Source organism: Odocoileus virginianus, chromosome 21, assembly GCF_023699985.2.
Source record: "Odocoileus virginianus isolate 20LAN1187 ecotype Illinois chromosome 21, Ovbor_1.2, whole genome shotgun sequence".
NCBI classification, from domain to species: domain Eukaryota; kingdom Metazoa; phylum Chordata; class Mammalia; order Artiodactyla; family Cervidae; genus Odocoileus; species Odocoileus virginianus.
The window spans coordinates 40,436,559-40,456,482 of NC_069694.1; the positions used below are offsets into that span (position 1 = coordinate 40,436,559).

The 19,924-nt window shown below is 38.9% G+C and overlaps 1 protein-coding gene across 7 annotated transcripts in view; it reads left to right on the plus strand.

Annotated features, from left to right (window-relative positions):
• BANK1 (B cell scaffold protein with ankyrin repeats 1) overlaps positions 1–19,924 on the plus strand; it is a 402,106-nt gene that overhangs the window by 175,512 nt on the left and 206,670 nt on the right. For all 7 annotated transcript variants that reach the window (XR_011482523.1, XM_020884241.2, XM_070452188.1 and 4 more), the window contains exons 4-5: positions 11,851–11,989; positions 19,516–19,640. Coding sequence is in view for 6 of the 7 variants with exons in the window: in XM_020884241.2 (XP_020739900.2) it covers positions 11,851–11,989; positions 19,516–19,640 (264 nt within the window). In the remaining variant the exon portion in view is untranslated. The remainder of the gene's footprint in view (positions 1–11,850; positions 11,990–19,515; positions 19,641–19,924) is intronic.

Here is a 19,924-nt window from a genome sequence, read left to right on the forward strand (position 1 = left end):
TGATCTGTTGCAAACAGATTTACAATTGCTATATATATATATATATATATATATATATATATATATACAATTGCTATTTAGATGTTACTTGATCTGTTGCAAACAGATTTACAATTGCTATATATATATATGTCTGTGTGTGTGTGTGTGTGTATCAAACTGTTCAAAGCAAAGTTGGATTCATATTAACCAGATCAAGGATTTTTTCATGAAAGGAAATATGTTCTTGAATAGAATTTGAAAATACTTAATTTTTAGGACCACCTATCTTCAATTATAAAACATGTGTCAAAGGCCTACATTATGAAGTGGAAATATCATAAGAGCTAGAAGAGCTGATTTCTGAATAAAAATATAATGTTAAAGCAAGTAGATTTCTCAAGAGAGGTTATATGGATACATGTTGGTGACATTTCTTCTTCCTAAGTCTTCACTGGACTGAACCACTAAAATAAGCCATGCTAGAGCTTGACCAAAATTTGGGCTATGTAATCTCCAGAAACTAAAAAGATGCTGGCCCTCAACGTCTGCAGTGTACTTGAGCAGAAAGAGCCAGAGATATAGGAGAAGCTTGAGAGTCGCATGAGAGGGTCCTTCAGGTAGAAGCCAGTGTTTAGGTGACAGGAGCTACGCTTGTCTGCTTGCTGTGCTGTGCTTAGTCAGTCAGTCGTGTCCAATTCTTTGTGACTCCGTGGACTGTAGCCCACCAGGCTCCTTTGTCCATGGGATTCTCCAGGCAAGAATACTGGAGTGGGTTGCCATGCCCTTCTCCAGGGGATCTTCCCAACCCAGGGATCGAACCCAGGTCTCCCGCATTGCAGGAGGCAGATTCTTAATCATCTGAGCCACCAGGGAAGCCCAAGAATACTGGAGTGGGTAGCCTATCCCTTCTCCAGGGGACCTTCCCAACCCAGGAATCGAACCAGGGTCTCCTGCACTGCAGGCGGATTCTTTTCCAGCTGAGCGACCAGGGAAGCTCACTTGTCTGCTTACTGGGAGGCGTATTTGGGGAGAGAATCTTCTGATCCTGATGGTTCCAGCAGCCCTGGCAGAAGCAGAATGTTCTGTGCAATTCTGAAAAGCTTATTTCCTTCATCTCCAGACCCCATGCACAAGCAGGAGAATCACCAATTTAAGTTACTATGTTATCAGTGCCAGAGGAACAAAACTTCTTTGGCACTCCCTTAGAGACCCCAGGAACAGGAACTGTACAGGTTGGAGGGAACCGAGACAGAGGAATCAGGCAAAGAAATATTACAGCCTACTTGAGGAAGGAAGACCAGGCCAAACAATCAGAACCAGCGGCTCCTCTTGAGTGAGAAATAATGGAAGAGACAGAAATTAGTGGAAGAGACTATAAAAGGGAAATGAGGACTATTCTCAAGTAGGTAAAGTCAAATAAAATAAAAAAACCCTCTGGAACTAAAAATTGCTCACCAAGAATTATGCAATGAGTCTAACTAGCTGCTTTTAAAAATATCTGCAACAGTAAAATTTGAACAATATAAAGCCTTTCCATTATTAAATTGCAGAGACATCAAACTCCAAAAATTAAATCCCACTGCCCTCCAGGCAGAAATCATGCACTTAGGTGTTCTGGGGAGGACCAGGGTTCTTTCCATAGTGGAATTGTGGACTGTCTTTTATTTATTGACATGGATATAATTCTATCAGAATCTCTGAAGGATCTGAATTAAATTATTTCAATTCCAAATCTTTCTTGGGAGCCCCACTTTTTAAACAATCCTAAGAGTTGAAAGATCATATAAGACTATTTTAGCACCAGCCAGCTTCCCAAGTGGCAATTCAGGAGATATAAGAGACATGTGTTCAACCCCTGGGTCAGAAAGATCCCCTGGAGAAGTGTACAACAACCCACTCCAGTATTTTTGCCTGGAGAATCCCGTGGATAGAGAAGCCGGGAGTGCTATAGTCCATGGGGTCGCAAAAAGTTGTACCTGACTGAAGTGACTTAGCACGTACACACTAAAAACTTGAAACAGACTGATCCATGGGCCAAAAATAGTCACCCAAGTCAAAATCTTGTATTCTTAGAACCTAGATCTCAGTACAGTCTAAATTCATGTCCAAGTTTTCATGCACCACAAGCGAGATGAGTGAAAATCATGTTTGAGATTTACCAGGAACTTGCATCTCTTATGTCTTCTGCATTGGGAGGTGGGTTCTTTTACCACTAGCAGCACCTGGGAAGCCCAGGATAGCATTCAGTCTCTACCAGTTGTCTGAAAGCACAACCTTTGAGCTTACTCATTTCTGAGAAGTCTTCAAGTTACTGGGTAAATGGAATCCACTTAAATGTATAGCTTTCTCTCTCCAGAAATGATATTTGAGACTTCTCTGCCATTATACAAAATCTAGAAATTTATAAGACTGTCATTGCCAGTCACCAGGTCATATTTGAGATGTGCCTCTTCTGCTCCCAGTATCTTCAAATTCTATGAATTTCCCCTTACACTTTATAAAGTTTCTGGCATGCCATTGTTGAGTTGACTGATTCAGTCTATTGGTGTCATCTTCACTCTGTCTGATGAACAGGGAACTCGTTTAAGTCTCTGCTGCTCTCTCTTGCTGCAGAATGGCTTGAGTCTGTAGACCTGCCGCTAGCAAAATACTCTCCCTCTGCCCTCCTCTGCTCTGGAGAAGTGGCATTTTATTGGCGTAACTGAGGCTCCAGGTGAGCCTGCTGCTGCTTTTGACCCCAGAAGCCTGGCTCTTTTGATTTCTTCTGCCTAGTCATCTTTCCCAGCATTGTTCCTTTCCTGGAACTTGAAATTTGTGCCACTTTAAAAACAGCAGAAAAACACTTTTTTCTTTTGACAGGTTTGTGTGTGTGTGTGTGTGTGTGTGTGTGTGTGTGTGTGCACTAGTGAAGATGTGCCTCCAGTTTTCTATTTATGTAAGTTATTCTCTTTTTAAGAAACACCTAAATGGGTCTTAACAGTTTAAATCTGCTTAATTCGACCTCTTCTTTTCCGTTATCTAGGATTAGCAATCTTTGTTCTGTTTTAGTGTTTGTTAAGCTTTTTGTTGTTTTTTATGGGCCAAGATACCTGCTTTTCTAGCATATTCCTCTTGATTTTGTCTTGTATGGGGTAATGTATCATGAAAGATATGAAATCAGTGAGTTCCAAGTCTTCCAAACAAGCCCATTGTTCAAAGTAATCTTACCCAGTTTTGTTTCTGATGAATTATCCACTTGGGAGGCATTCTCCCACTGAAATAACATCTAAACCAGAACTGAACCTGGTCTGTTATTTGCTGCCTTCTTTTGTGTGTTTCCTTTGCTGTGTGTTTACCCCAAAGTCCTAATATCGTTAATTTCTCAGGAAAATTCCCTCAGAACAATGATTCTCATCTGGGAGTGATTTGGCTGTCTCTCCCAAGGGGATATTTGGCAAAGTCTACAGACAGGTTTGTCATAACCAGGGGTTGCTCCTGGCATCTGCTGGGTAGAAGCCAGGGATGCTACTAAAAATCCCATAGTGCATAGGGTGGTCCCCACAGCAGTGGCTCCTCTGGTCCCCAGATGTCAGTAGTGTCAAGGTTAAATCCTGCGCCAGAGGACAGAAAGTACATTCATGCCTCTCAGTAATAGGTCACTTCAGATCACCCTAGGAATGGCATCAGGGAGGCAGTGCTCTTCTTCAGAGGCTTGTCTGCAGTCCAGGCAGTTGTTCTGTGATCGCTTGTTAGAGCTGTGCTATGCTGTGCTAAGTTGCTTCAGTCGTGTCCGACTCTTTGCCACCCCATGGACTGTAGCCCTCCAGGCTCTTCTATCCATGGAATTTTCCAGGCAAGAATACTGGAGTGGGTTGCCACAAGAATACTGGAGTGGGAAGGGGATCTTCCCAGCCCACGGATCAAATCCACTTCTCTTACCTCTTCTGCATTAGCAGGAGGGTTCTTTACCACTCACACTACCTGGGAAGCCCTTCTTGTTAGAGAGGCATCATCTCTAAGCAGTGACCCAGTCACTGGATAATTTTTTAATGGATTTGACCTGAAGCTTTAAGAGGGATCCTTTGAGTGTTTTCCTCAATGGCCCTTTCAGAAATACTGTGGTTTGCTCTAAAGGCCTCCTGCCTCTCCTGGAGCCTCAATCATGTGTCAGTAATGGCCTCTCTATTGCTTCTTCCATCCTAAAGAGCAGCTAAGAGGAGCTTATTTTTATCTTGTCTTAACTGTGTAGGCAGGACTTCAATATGGCATTTTCCCTTCCTTTTGGTAGAATCTGCTGCAATCTCAGCTCTCCTCCACCCCAAACCTCTTACTTCCTTTCATATAGTTAACTGAAATTTCTTTATGTTTATGTTATTCTTCCATGGCTACTATTTGGATAAGGCTGGTTACTTGTTGATTTTTGAGCAAATTTAATTCTTAAAGTTATAGTATCACCACAAAAAGACCTCTTAATGGGCTTTATCAGCAATTATAGCTATATTAATTTCACTGACTTGTTTTTCTGAGTCCTAGAATGTGGCACATCCCCTGATAAAGACCTTCATTTTATTTGGCCTTCACTGGTGTATATGTCTGTGTCTGCAACCATAATATGAGTCTCCAAACCCAAATCTGTTCAGATCACAGATTGTATAACCAGTGAATCTAGAGAAACTCTGAGAATATATGGAGTGTGACTCTTAGCAGGGCCCATGGAGAAGCTACAAAAACCTCTGAGATTAGGTCCTTCCTGTTCACTCTTTGGCACTGAATACAGTTTAAAACAATACACAGAAACTAACAGCACTGCCCACTTATTTTTGACATCAAATCATGCATTAGATCTTGATAACCAACCTTAACTTAAAGTCAGGTCCTATGATTTAATTGAAACATAACAATAAAAGCAGCAAAAGACTATTGTGTCTGTCACTGCCTAAAATGTCTATGTTGTGAAGCATTACCCCTTCAGTGGTAAGGTTTTACAATGACAAAAAATGTTGTGTTTTTGTTTTTTTTTTTAAAAAGGTGTTTTTTCCCTTTAACCAAGTGTTTCTCAAATTAAGCAGCATATAGGGATGACTAGGGGAGGTTTTACAAAGTAAAAATGTCTGAATCCTACTGTTAGAGATTCAGATGTAAATAGTCTGAGTTTTGGCCTGGACATTGGGAGTATTAAAGCTTCCCAAGTGTTCTCCAAGGTGAGAATTAGCAGCCAAATTTGGAACCACTGCCATAACCTAATCCTTGCTCTTCTGTTACAGGTTAGGTCAGGGCCAGCTTCAGGGACTTGCACAGTGCTGGCTTGATAAGGCCCATGCCCGTGCAACTGTGCTTGTAGAGCTAGTTCCTATTAATTATGAACATATGAAAAGAGCCATTGGTCTGGGTGCACAAATCAAAGTAAGCTGATATGATCCACGAGGGTCAAAATCCTTTGTTAACCTGTGCTTAATAATTGATTAAAGTCTAGAAGGGCACCCACCCTGACAATCTAGAATCTCCACTACCAATGTGTTGTACTGCAGACCAAGTTCCAGCCCTTCTGGTGAGGTCTCAAGGTTTGTTTACAATGTAGCAAATCTAGAGAGTTTGGTAGTGATTATTATAATAACTCTTTCTCAATTTGAATGCTCAGAGCCAGAAAAGGGATAAACAAAGAACTTAGATTGAGAATAAAATAGCATCTTCTGATAAAACTGAATTTATGACATTTGAGTGTCCTAATATTTCCTCCATTGAATTAAATATGTCCATATAATTGTAGCTTTAATTAAGATGTCCATAATAATTAAGGCTTCCCCAATGAGTCAGACAATTAAGAATCTGCCTGCAATACAGGAGCCTCAGATTCAGTCCCCGGGTCTGAAAGATCCCCTGGAGAAGGGAGTGGCAACCTGCTCCAGTATTCTTGCCTGGAGAATTCCATGGACAGAGGAGCCTGGTGAGCTACAGTCCTTGGGGTTGCAAAAAGTTAGACACATCTGAGCAACTAACACCTTCATTTTTTTCACTTTCACAATAATTAAGAACAGGGCTGGACAAGTGCAGGCCTTTCCTCCTCAGCAGCCCCCTTTGAGCATGGAGATGCAAGAAGCAGATGACTCTCTGAGTCATGATGGGGATAAGGAATAGTGCTTGCTCAATGTAAAAAAGAAAAAAAAAATGTTATATTTTTATAGGCTTACTCCATCTCAATTTAAAAATACATATAAATTGCCTCTTTTCAATTTTTTTAAAGATTCTTTTTGATTTGGACCATTTTTAAAGTCTTTATTAAAGTTGTTACAGTATTGCTTGTATTTTATGTTTTTGTTTTTGGCTGCAAGTCATGTGGGATCCTAACTCCTCAACCCACAGCCCCTGCATTGGAAGGTGAAGTCTTAACCTGGAACCAGCAGGGAGTTCCCCAGAGTACCTCTTAGGTACCTAATTCTTACAAGATGCCAAAATGATATAAAAAATAAAAACACCTTCAGGATGTTTAAAATCTGTCTGGGAAGCCTCAACACAGGCATTAAAAACTTATTAAGACCAGAGGGCATGACTTAGAAAGGGTCAAATGAGGAGTACAGGTGTGAAATGTTTTATGATCCCTTTGGAAGTTGTACGCGAAACCTGAGTTGGACCTTGGTGAAGAGGATAAGTATGAGGAGATGGAGGGAGAGTAGGAACTCAAGAGCATGCCAACATTATGTGCAAATAGGAAAGGCTTCCTAATTAGCAGGGCCCAGTGTAAAATGAAAAGGTAGAGACCCCAGGTCTAATTATTAAGCATTTCAAGGTGTGATAGCAGAACATTAAAACAGGTTCTGTGCATCTTCAGAGATTACATGCCCTTGAAGCTTGTTCCAGTTACAAATGAGGTGTCAGTGCCTCCTTGGGGGTGGTCAGTATGCTTATCTTTTGTTTAGACCTCTTCTCTGGAGATGGTTGAAAGGTGGAAGAGAATCTGGTGCATAAGAAGCAGCCCATGGACGCACCCGGCTTCCCACATGGCACCAGTGGTAAAGAATTTGCCTGCCAATGCAGGAGGAGACTTAAGAGACTATGGGTTCAATCTCTGGGTTGGGAAGATCCCCTGGAGGAGGAAATAGAAGCCCACTCCAGTATTCTTGCTGGAGAACTACATGGACAGAGGAGCCTGACAGGCTACAGTCCATAGCATCGCAAAGAGTCGGACATGACTACAGCAACTTAGTGCTGCATGGCATGTGAGCACCCATGAATGAAAATGAGTTGCTGGCTGAATAAACACCAGGAGAGGATGCTCGGGTTTACTGTTTGGAAGGCGAGAGGTCCGAGTTTTACAGGGAGGGATGTACTCATAGAAGAAAACTCCAAAGAACTTTGAAGCTGGATTTGAGCCAGAGTGAAAATGGGAAGTCATTAAAGCTGCAAAGTAAGGAGACAGATGTGAGCAAGTGAGGGACTAAGGAACTGCCTTGGAAGTGTGGTCTCCAAAGAGGAGATGGCAGGAGTGTGGCCTGGAAGGAGCTCCAGTTACTGACCTCAAACTCAGATGAAGTAGTGCATGAGGAGGCATAGGCCGAGAAACAGAAGCACTTCCCATAGGTCAGATGTGTGAAGCCAGAGCAGTAGGTGGCATGGGATCTTTTCTCAAAGTGCAATTTAACTGATATAGAGAAATTTAGTTCAGAATATCCTGTGGACAAATACTTGGGAGCACTAGACTCTGCTGGAAAAATGCCAGAGGCGGATGTGTGTCAGCTGAAATGATTTTTTTTAACATCAACATATTTGTAAAAACCCCATGGTACAGAGCATTAAAAATGTAAGTTTTATTGGTGGGTGATTTATGCTTAGGGAAATAATATTTAAATAAGAAAACTTTGAAATTAATGACTTTTGGGTAAACACAGTTTTATAAGAGCATATAAATGGGATTCCTGTTTACTTTGTGAAAGACTGAAATTCAGTTTGACTTTGAAGAAAGCCTTTGAAAGGTGATATCTGAGATAATCATAAAATATTTCATTTTAGTTATTTTGAATGTTGGAACAGTGTCATGTAAACAATAGTACAGAGTTTGAATTTAGATAATTCTGATTGATTTTCAGAATGTAAATCTTTGTATTCATTACTCTCTGCATAAAAGAGAAATATAATAGCCTTCCATATTGGTTTTTGAGTGTGTGTGTGTGTGTGTGTGTGTGTGTGTGTGTTGGTTAGGATTAAAGGAAATGGTTTTATATAAAAAGTGATTAGCTAGTATGAAATACATGAATGCATACTCAAGTCACTCTGTCATGTCTAACTCTTTGTGATTTCATGGACTGTAACCCACCAGGCTCCTCTGTCCCTGGAATTTGCCAGGCAAGAATACTGGAGTGGGGTGTCGTTTTCTCCTCCAGGGAATCTTCCTGATCCAGGGACTGAACCCATGTCTCTTCAGTTCAGTCGCTCAGTCATGTCCGACTCTTTGCGACCCCATGAATCGCAGCACGTCAGGCCTCCCTGTCCATCACCAACTCCCGGAGTTCATTCAAACTCATGTCCATCAGGTTGGTGATGCCATCCAGCCATCTCATCCTCTGTCGTCCCCTTCTCCTACTGCCCTCAATCTTTCCCAGCATCAGGGTCTTTTCCAACGAGTCAGCTCTTTGCATGAAGTGGCCAAAGTACTGGAGTTTCAGCTTCAGCATCAGTCCTTCCAATGAACACCCAGGACTGATCTGCTTTAGGATGCACTGGTTGGATCTCCTTGCAGTCCAAGGGACTCTCAAGAGTCTTCTCCAACACCACAGTTCAAAAGCATCAATTTTTTGGCACTCAGCTTTCTTCACAGTCCAACTCTCACATCCATACATGACCGCTGGAAATACCATAGTTTTGACTAGACAGATCTTTGTTGGCAGAGTAATGTCTCTGCTTTTTAATATGTTGGTCATAACTTTCCTTCTAAGGAGTAAGCGTCTTTTAATTTCATGGCTGCAATCACCATCTGCAGTGATTTTGGAGCCCCAAAAAATAAAGTCTGACACTGTTTCCACTGTCTCCCCATCTATTTCCCATGAGATGAGACCAGATGCCATGATCTTAGTTTTCTGAATGTTGAGCTTTAAGCCAACTTTTTCACTCTCCTCTTTCACTTTCATCAAGAGGCTCTTGAGTTCTTCTTTGCTTTCTGTCATAAGGGTGGTGTCATCTGCATATCTGAGGTTATTGATATTTCTCCCGGCAATCCTGATACCAGTGTGTCTCTTACATCTCCTGAATTGGCAGGTGGATTCTTTACCACTGTTTCATCTGGAAAATCCAGTATAAAACAGATGCTCAAAAGATGTTTATCCCTTTCTTTTCTCTGTATTAAATCCAATCTTCTTATCCTTAGTTTTCTTTCAGGGTTTTTTTTTTTTTTCAAAAAGGTTTTTCAATAACCCCTTACATCTTTGTAGTTGTTCAGTCGCTAAGTCACGTCCAGCTCTTTGCAGCCCCCTGGACTGCATCACACCAGTCTTCTCTGTCCGTCACTGTCTCCTGGAGTCTGCTCAAACTCATATCCATTGAGTCTGTGATGCCATCCAACCATCTCATCCTCTGTTATCCCCTTCTCTTCCTGTCCTCAATCTTTCCCTTATCAGGGTCTTTTCCAGTGAGTCAGCTCTTCCCATCAGGTGGCCAAAGTATTGGCACTTCAACTTCAGCATCAATCCTTCCAATGAATGTTCAGGGTTGGTTTCCTTTAGGATTGACTGGTTTGATCTCCTTGCTGTCCAAGGGACTCTCAAGAGTCTTATTCAGCACCACAGTTCATAAACATCAATTCTTCAGCGCTCAACTTTCTTTATGGTCCAACTCTCGCATCCATACATGACTACTGGGAAAACCATAGCTTTGACTATATATGGACCTTTGTCAGCAAAGTGATGGCCCTGCGTTTTAATACCCTGTCTAGGTTTGTCATAGCTTTTCTTCCAAGGAGCAAGAGTCTTTTAATTTCACGGGTGCAGTCATTCTCTGCAGTGATTTTGGAGCCCAAGAAGATAAAATCTGTCACAGTTTCCATTTCTTACCCTTCTATCTGCCATGAAGTGATGGGACCGGATGCTATGATCTTAGTTTTTTGAATGCTGAATTTTAAGCCAGATATTTCACTCTCCTCTTTTATTTTCCTCTTCGCTTTCTGCCATTAGGGTGGTAGCATCTGCATATCTGAGATTGTTGCTATTTCTCATGGAAATCTTGATTCCAGCTTATGTTTCATCCAGTCCAGCATTTCACATGATGTATACTGCATATAAAATAAATCAGCAGGGTAATGATATACAGCCTTGATATACTCCTTTCCCAATTTTGAAACAATCATTCCATGTCCGGTTCTAACTGTTTCTTCTTGACCTGCATACATGTTTCTCTGGAAGCGGGGAAGGTAGTCTGGTATTCCCATCACTTTAAGAATTCCCCCCCAGTTTGTTGTGATCCACACAGTCAATGTTTTTAATACAGACAATGAAGCAGAAGTATATTTATATTTTTTTTTCTAGAATTCTATTGCTTTTTCTATGATCCAACAGATGTTGGCAATTTGAATATTATATACATAGATTTGGGCTTCCCTAGCTTTTCCACCAGAGAAGGAAATGGCACCCCACTCCAGTACTCTTGCCTGGAAAATCCCATGGATGGAGGAGCCTGGTAGGCTGCAGTCCATGGGGTCGCTAAGAGTTGGACATGACTGAGCAACTTCCCTTTCACTTTTCACTTTCATGCATTGGAGAAGGAAATCACAACCCACTCCAGTGTTCTTGCCTGGAGAATCCCAGGATAAGTCTGGTGGGCTGCCGTCTATGGGGTCGCACAGAGTCGGACTTGACTGAAGCGACTTAGCAGCAGCAGCAGCAGCAGCAGCTTTTTCATCATAATAAAATCTTGAAACTTTTAGATTTATAACCTCTAGTCAACCCAACAGCCTTCACTTGTATTCATCATAAAGAGTAATGGAAGAATCTCTTATTGGTAAGATTAACAATACACGTGACCCTTGAACAATAGGGGTTTTGAATTGCATGGGTCCATTTATACATGGATTTTTCTCAGTAGCAAATACCCCAGTACAACATGACCTGCAGTTGGTTGAATCAGGATACTGCTGTTGCAGAGGGCGTACTATCAATCTTATATGGATTTTCTACTGTACTGAGGGCCAGTAGGTGCTCCTAAGAGTTGTGTTGTTCAAGGGTCAACTGTATTAGATATCTAAACCAGTTAATCATATTTAAAGTATAAGAGGTCTTCAAGTGAAACATGTTCAATCCTCTTATTTATAGATAAATACACCAAGTCCTAGAAAGGTGAAGGAAAGGGATTTGGGGAAAAAGAAAATTTGTTTAGCAATCGAATTACATTCCCTGCAGGTCTGTGAAATGATGCTCATCACCTTCACATAGAACCTCTCACACAGGGATGAGGTGAAAGGAAAGGGGAGCAGCTATGAACTCAGTCTATTCATTTGCAAAATATGGTGCTGGGGAAAAATAAGTATTCAATAGACATAAGTTGATAAACTTAAAATCTTGTGAGACTCAGCTTAACATATTTCGTTTATGAGTAAGGCTGAAACTATGGACACGATGGTGGTGATGGCTTAGTTAGTCCCTAAGTTGTGTCCTACATTTGCAACCCCATGGACAGTAGCCCATCGTGCTCCTCTGTCTATGGGGTTTCCCAGGCAAGAATACTGAGGTGGATTGCCATTTCCTCCTTCAAGGGATCTGTCCCACCAAGAGATCAAACCCGGGTCTCCTGCCTGGCAGGCACGTTCTTTACACTAATTACCATGTTGGACCTTTATCACTAATAAATGTATTTGATTGGTTAATGAAAACTTTTCAAATGCCTAATTGAGTTATATTTTTCATTGTATAGAATCCTGGTGAAATATTTATTATTTTGAGAGATGAAGTAACCAGTGATGCTGTGGAGGTTGAATTTACATCAAATAGTAAATGCATTAGAACACAGCCAGCCCTCTGGAATAAAAGTGTCTGGAGTATGAAAGCTTTAGGTAAGAAATTTTTTTATGCTTTAATAAATATAAAACATCATTCTGAGTTTCTTTCAATAAATTTCTGGTAAATGGTTTCACTTCTCTACAGAAACTAATATTGTTCTGCAGGTGTTTCCTGTGTTTAGCTTTCACATGTCCAAGGCTGTTATTATTAATCTGAGTTTGCAAAAGCAGGAATGTGTAAATTATGAGAAATTAGCCTATGTACCATGTGGTGAAATGACAGGCAGTAATATCATGTACTTTTAACTGTGTCAGCGAAGAGCACTTTAAATGTTAGCTATTAAATTAGGGAATTAAAATCATTCACTTTTATTGTAACAGGATGAGCAAACATTTGGATTTTTATTTGTAATTTTCTTCTTCTTCTTTTTTTTTTTTTTGTTTTTTTGTTTCTGCCATGCCCCTGAGTATATTGTTGCTTGTTTGGAAAGCATAGTGCATAGTTCTTTTTCACTATTTTATCATCTTGGTACCATATCTATATACAGTCTTCTCTCTTTTCCTTTTTTAAATTATGAACCTAACCATTTATTATCCAAGTTTGCTTCAACATGATAAATCATATCAGATTTAAAATTCCAGGTGAAATATACAGACTTGTCTTTATAATTGTACTAAAATCAAAATCTAATATATTAATTTCTGGATGTTTTGATATAAATGTAGGACTTGCTGGTTTTTAATTTATGATGTCCTTTTACAATCAGAGAGTAAAACTTTATAAATGTGAATTTAAGTATTTTAAAGTACAAAGATATTCAATCTTATTATGAATTTGGAAATGTAGTCAAAAATTAGAGTATGTCAAATGCATCCAGAGCTTTTTTGTTTTCTTTTTAGAATATAACTCTAGTGAAATCCATTTACAGAGCATTTACAAATCTTTTCTGTTATGTTGTATAAAGTATGTGTCCCTTCTGTAGATATCCTCACACAGCTTCGATCAGAGTTGGATTATAGAAAGGGAAGACTCTATGCGAACCATTTATAAACATCTTAGACACTGCTTCCTGTCATGGACAAGGACATGCAGAAGTGAAATGAGAAAGAATTCTGTTTCTTTTGCTTTTCTTCCAAAGCCTGTTATTTCCTTATGTCACATTTTTAAAATGATTTAATGAACAGCAATTTCTAATTAGTTTAGAAGTTAAGCTAAATCTAGTTAGACTAAAATCACTACAGAAAAATCGGTATTGCAAATTAAGAAGTACTGAGATAATACTTCTGAAATACCAAATCAAAATGTCAAATAAAATTATTCACATTAAGATTTTATGTTCAGTTTACCTAGTAGCTAAGAGCAGTGGAAAGAATAAAATGTCAAATTTCAGATATTTTTCAGAAAAATAGAAAACTGTTATTCCATATTTTCCAAGATATATGAGACTATAATATTATCTATGTGATTGAAACTAATTTATAGTAAAAATAAACTATTATTTACCAGTTATTCTAATTAAACCTCTCCAACTCTTTTTTTCAACCAGTGTATCCTCTAAATTAATGATAGATTTTCTCACAAAATATTGCCTGTTATGTAACAATATATAGGATAGTTCCATGAACAAGTATGGGACTATGGATGGGACATGGCGCAGCAGAAATGGCCCCAGAGTCTTACTTTCTCTGCCTCGTGGTACTGTTTCTTAAAAATTTTTGAACCCTAGCAAGAACTACATTTTACGTTATGATGCAGTATGTATGCATGAATACATAATGAAAACAAAGGTTTTTAAAAGCAATACTTAGACTAATGGTTTCAGCCATGACACGTAAAGAGCTTGAAAGTTGCACTCCCATTCTTACAACAAGAAAAAACTGAATAAACTGAAAATCAGTGACTTTTCTTGAACTCGTTGGAGAACTGAAGTTGGAGGGCAAACAACCATTACAAAATGTGGAGAAAAAGGTAAATCTAGAGTGACATCTAAGATCTGCTTACCTGGGGCAGAAGTCTCTGGAGCCGTAAACTGGTAAGAACACCTAAATGGTAATTCTCATGAACTGCCGAAGGCTAAGTGTGAATTAGCTCACAAGTAAGAAACTCCTGGAGGCTGCCATCTTAAGTGTGCTGTGTGCTCAGTCATGTCTGACTCTTTGTGACCCCATGGACCGTAGCCCACCAGGCTCCTCTGTCCATGGGATTTTCAAGGCAAAAATACTGGAGTGAGTTGCCATCTCCTTCTCCAGGGGATCTTCCCAACCCAGGGATCAAGCCTGAGTCTCCTGAGTCTCCTGCATTGACAGGTGAATGGATTCTTTACCACTGAGTTGTCTTATGAGGCACCTGTAATTTTGTGGAATTTATCTTCAGGAATCCCATCAGATTCATACAGTGAAGATCTAAGAAAGATCTGGAAGATTCTGCTGGGTCAGAGGAAGCATAATCAAGGGGAAATACTCTCCATGTGTTCTCCATAACGAAGGTCTACTTTTCAGGGGGAAACATTTTACCAGAGTCCCATCCTGCCTGAGGAAGGGCGCCCCCTCTAGCCTTTCTGTCTCATTTAAGGAGGAAAAGAAAGCTACGCCATGGCAGAAGCGCTAGTGGAGGTCACAGCAAAAGACACAGGCCCACTAAAAGACTGAGAATCACAAGATGAAAGTGCTCCCCTCCAGCCAACTTGACGATTACCACAGCAGGGTAATGACAGTGGGTTACAGTTGAAAGTATGCAAGATGCAGTGTCTTTCTGAGGAGCAGTACTTAGGGCAGCACACGATCAAGAGAGAAGACAAGGATAAGAGAGGAAGTCAAAGACTTTGGCACCGCCAGCTACAGCGAACAGCAGATACAGTCCAACTCCTAGAGAGATTACTCTCATTACACCCTTACCTACTTTACTTCTTATACCCCAAACAAAAAACCCTGGTGGTTCAGTCAGTGAAAAATCTGCCTGCAATATGGTAGACCCAGATTCAATCCCTGGGTCGGAAAGATCTCCTGGAGAAGGAAATGGCAACCCATTCCTATATTCTTGCCTGGGGGATCCCATGGACAGAGAAGCCTGGTGGGCTACAGTCCATGGGGTCACAAGGAGTTGGACACGACTGAGCAACTTTCACTTTCACTTTTCACCCCAAACAACATATCTACTTTTCGACAAGAAATTACAAGACATGCCAGAAAGCAAAGGAAAACAGTCCAGAGAGATAAAACGCACATCAGACTAGACAGGTGTGACACAGATGTTGGAATTATCAGACAGGGAATTTTATACAACTATGATTAATATGTTAAGGGCTGTAATGGAAAAATAGACAACATGCAAGAGCATATGGGTAATGTAAGTAGAGAGAAACATATTTTTTTGTTTTCATTTTTTTTTCACTGTTATTTAGAACCTCCTAAATTGATGTCATGATGAACTAGTGGGTCACAAACCATAGCTGGAGAAACTGTGTTTTGCAGCTGCACCAGCCAATATGGTAGCCACTGGCCACATCTGGTTATTTACTTTATTACAATTAAATAAAGTTTAGAATTCAGTTGCACTAACCATATTTCAGGTGCTTCACTGGAACATAGCCATCATCTCGGAAAGTTTGATTGGACAGCACTGACTGTATACTGGAGTTCCGTTTTCTCTACACCAGCTGCAGATTAAGAGGGAGTAGCCAGTGTGCGCTCGCAGGCTAGCTCTCTGTGCGGAATCTGCAGTGAAGTTAAGGAAATACTTAACTGGTGGCCAATAGAGCTGTTCTTATTCTGTATTGAGCCATTTACTGGGAAACTTTAGACAAGTCTCCTGATCCTTCTGTGCTCAGTTTTCTTACTGATAAAACAACTTCTGTACTTGTGTTTTAAGTACTCATGTACAGGATGTTTGGGGATAAGGGAGATAATATATGAGACACCACTGAGACATCCAGCTGAGGAACAAAGTGTCAGTCTCTCCCTCTAGCAAATCTCGTAAACTTGAGTGGCTTTAAAACTTCTTTGTCTTCCTTTTGGGAGAGAATTGAGGAAGCATCTTTCTCTATAAACACTGCACTCATATTGCCCACTCCCTCCTCCTGTGTTCACATCCCTTGATATAAAATTTGTCCCCTTTCACTCTTGGGCAACCATGCTCAGAAGCACTCCTGGTTCTGAATATCTCATGTATACTTCCTATACCTACTGATGACTTTCAGGCAGGAAATGATCTCAATTTTATCTCATACCATAAATACTAGTCTCAACATATTTAAGGTTTTAAATTTTTTTTTGTTCTACTCCTTTGAATACCAAATTACAATGGAGAATCTAACCCTGAAGTGGAAACATAAACAGGGATGCTTCTCTTCTCTCAGGGTTCTTTTGAAGAAAACTGATGTTTCAAATTCAGGAGCTGGCCTCCCTGTGTTGGTCTCTTTCCACTCTAGAAAAAGTGCTTATGTGACTTGACTTTCTAAAAAACGCACCTTTCTAATGACGTCCACAGAGTCATCTCTGACAGGTACTATTTTGTGTTACAGGAATTTGAAGCTTCTATAGTCCCCTTTTGCCAAAACTTATAAAAATACATGTGAAGGCTTTAAATGAGAAATATTAAATAATTTTAACTCAGAAATAAGAAAGTGTTCCTCTGGTACCTGCATCTCAGACAGAAAATTATTTTACACAGCAGGGGGACAATCAATTAAAAGCTGAAAGGAATGTGAAATGTATCCACAAAGAGAATTTCATGATTAATTAAGAAGCTGGGTTCTGGATAATGTAAATTATAATTTCATATTTCATTTAAAAAACAAAGAAATACTTTAGGATGTGCTAAGTATGCTGAACATACTTAGAAAAATAACAACTGTTAAGAAATTATTCTAAATATCATACTTCAGGAAGATGGTTTTAACTTGTATTAAATTGGTAGTAATTTTTAGGTGTGACTGAGACTTTGAAGCCACCAATATTTATTGAATAATAATTTACCATCAAAAGTGTTATGTTTATTTCTGTCCTCATAGAAGCTTTATGTGGATTGATTCAAAGTTTGCTATGTTGTAAAGTGCTAGATTTGGTTAATAAAGGAACACAACATAGGAAAACAGAAAGCAAAAAGCTAGTAAGTTAATGAATTTGTGAAATATATATATTTTATGGAAATAGTGAATATAGTTCTGATATTTAGAAATACCTTTGCATTATATTTCCCATAAATTAGTTTGTTCCTCCCCTGGGAAGATGTGTGTGTGTGTGTTGGTCACTTAGTAGCGTCTGACTTCTTGTGACTCCATGGACAGTAGTCTGCCAGTCTCCTCCATCCATGGAATTCTCCAGGCCAGAATACTGGAATGGGTAGCCTTTCCCTTCTCCAGGGGATCTTCCCAACCCAGGGATCAAGCCTGGGTCTCCCGCATTGCAGGCAGAATCTTTACCATCTGAGCTGCCGGGGAGGCCCACCTGGAAGAATAGACCACTTAAATAGTGGAGACAGGGAGTGTTGTCAGAGATTCTTGAATGGCCTAGAACTTGATATTTAAAATTTAAATAGAGTTCATTTTTAACCACTGCTCCTCTGTAAGTATATTTTATTATGTATGTATGTCTGATAGAGGTAGGGAGTTCCATCTTTTCCTTCCATGATACATCCTTTTTCATCTTCATAACTGACTCTCATATGCTTCCTTAGTTTGGTGATCTTGACCTGCATTTGTGTGTAATTTTGTTGTTAAATGTCACTTGCCTACTTTGTCTAGATAGTAAACAACAGAACTCACTTTCCTCTCTTCTGTTGAGTCTTTAAATTAATTAATTTTTATTTTTACTGAATTGCTATACAATATAGACAATATAGTGACCACAGAGTACTGGTCAGGAAAAAGCCAATTCAATTAATATGTTACTAAGGAGGGTCTTTCTACCAGAGGAAGCCATAAGAGTCCTTCCTGTTATTTCAATGGATACAATAATTAGGTCTTGACTGAATAAATGACATTCAATAGATATGAAAGTGTATGCAGCAAAAGCAGTACTTCAAATGGCATCCCTTTGGAGGATTTCTATAAAATCAACATCATTTTCAGTTGATCTAATGGTAAAATTTTATGTCAACTAATGACTTAAGACATCAGGAATATATCAGTTTATTCTCATGTTAAATTCTAAAGAAAGTAGAATATTTTAAGTATCTTATGTAAGTATGTAAGTATATAAGTATCTTATATATTCTCACCATATATCTTTTGTGATTTATCATCTGACTTTTCAGAAGGTTAACATCCCATCATAAAACTCCTGATTTGTTTTCTGATAAACAAAACCAATAGTTGCTTTCAAAATCATCTTTATGAAATCTACTGAAATTGATTTCATTTCACTCCAGTAACTCCAGAACCCCTTAACTATATATACACATAGCTGTAGCTGATGAGGTATACTTTACTACTTCCAGTTCTTTGAGATTTCTGTTACATTCTCTATTGGATGAATAGAGAATGGGAGAACTTTTCTACTTTTTTTTTTTTTTTTATATAATGCAGGTTAAGTGTCTGGTCAAGCAATATGAGAAGAGGAACTTCAGCTTCTTGATCTAGTTAAATCTAAGATTGTTATTTTGGCTTCAGATTTCCCTAAGCAATATTGTGAGAGGTCCTTTAACTTCTTCAGGAGATAAAGTAAAACTAATGCTTAAACCTTTAGAACTTTAAAATATTTAACATTTCATCAGATGGTTTCATCAGATGGCTTGTACTTAACAGCTTATCCCAAACCGCAGAAGTTTTGATAACAATTTTTTGGGAGAATCTGGGAAATATCTCTGTGACAAAGAGTGAAAGTTTTTGAAGCGTGCTCTGTGAAGGAGTTTAAAGAGCTAAATTTTGTTTACTTTTGTTACAATAAAACACAACTTTCCACTGAAGTGATTATTTGGTGTTATCCTTTCATGGAGGGCACAGCAGTCTTAGATAACTGTATATTTGTTGATGTGTTACAGCAGAATTTACAATGCAGTGTATCAGTCAGTCACTTTGAACAGCTTGTTCACAAAAAGGCTGAATGGTTAGTATAAATGGCACTTAAATAACAGGGTACTAAACCTTGCCTTCCTGAGGGTTTTTCATTGTAATCAATTGAATAAAAGTTTTTGCAATTTCAATCAACTCTACTCTTTCTTTTGCCAAACAATTTTAAGAACCTCCTGAAAATTAATGGGAACTAACTTTCTCAGATTAGCAACAACTGCCTAACTTTTAATGAATAACTTTACTGTTCTAAATTCTGAAATATTATATAGAAATGATTATAGATTACTCCAAAAAGGTTACGGGGTAAGGAGAAAAGATTTATTGCTTTGCTTTTATTGTAATTTTAATGTATATTTTTATCTGTTAAATTTTTTTAAATAATTAAGTGCAAAAATATATGTTTTATTTTGTGATTTCTAACTGCTAAGGATAAAAAAAGAAAAGAATTACATGTTAAAAGTTAGTAAAATTGTTATGAATTCTTAAAACCTGACTTCATATTCTCTAAGAGATGTAATAATATGGTACATGCATTTATATACTCAGCTCCTCTTATTTGTGTTTTATCAGATTTTCCTGCTGGCTCTGTCAGTGTTGATGTCTACTGTGATGGAATCATTAAGGCCACAGCAGAGATTAAATACTATACAACCCCGAAGGCTATGTTGGGAGCGGCAGGTCCAAGAGATGGTGTGGTAAGTTGATCTTTCCATGAAGTCTATAATAAGCCAAAGAGCTAACGTAGAATAAATGAATGCATACTTTAGTATAAAGTCTGAATGCTGGTTGAATAAAATGAATTACTGATCAATAGGAAAGGAAAAAAGTGACCTCTGTGATGCAGAAATGTAGATAAATTAGTTAGTATAAGTCAAGTCATTCCAGATGATGTCACAACAGGTTATCCATTACAAAGTATTAAAGCTACTCTGATGGGCTCATTCTAAAGCTGTTGCAGACCAGATAAAGACAAGAGGAT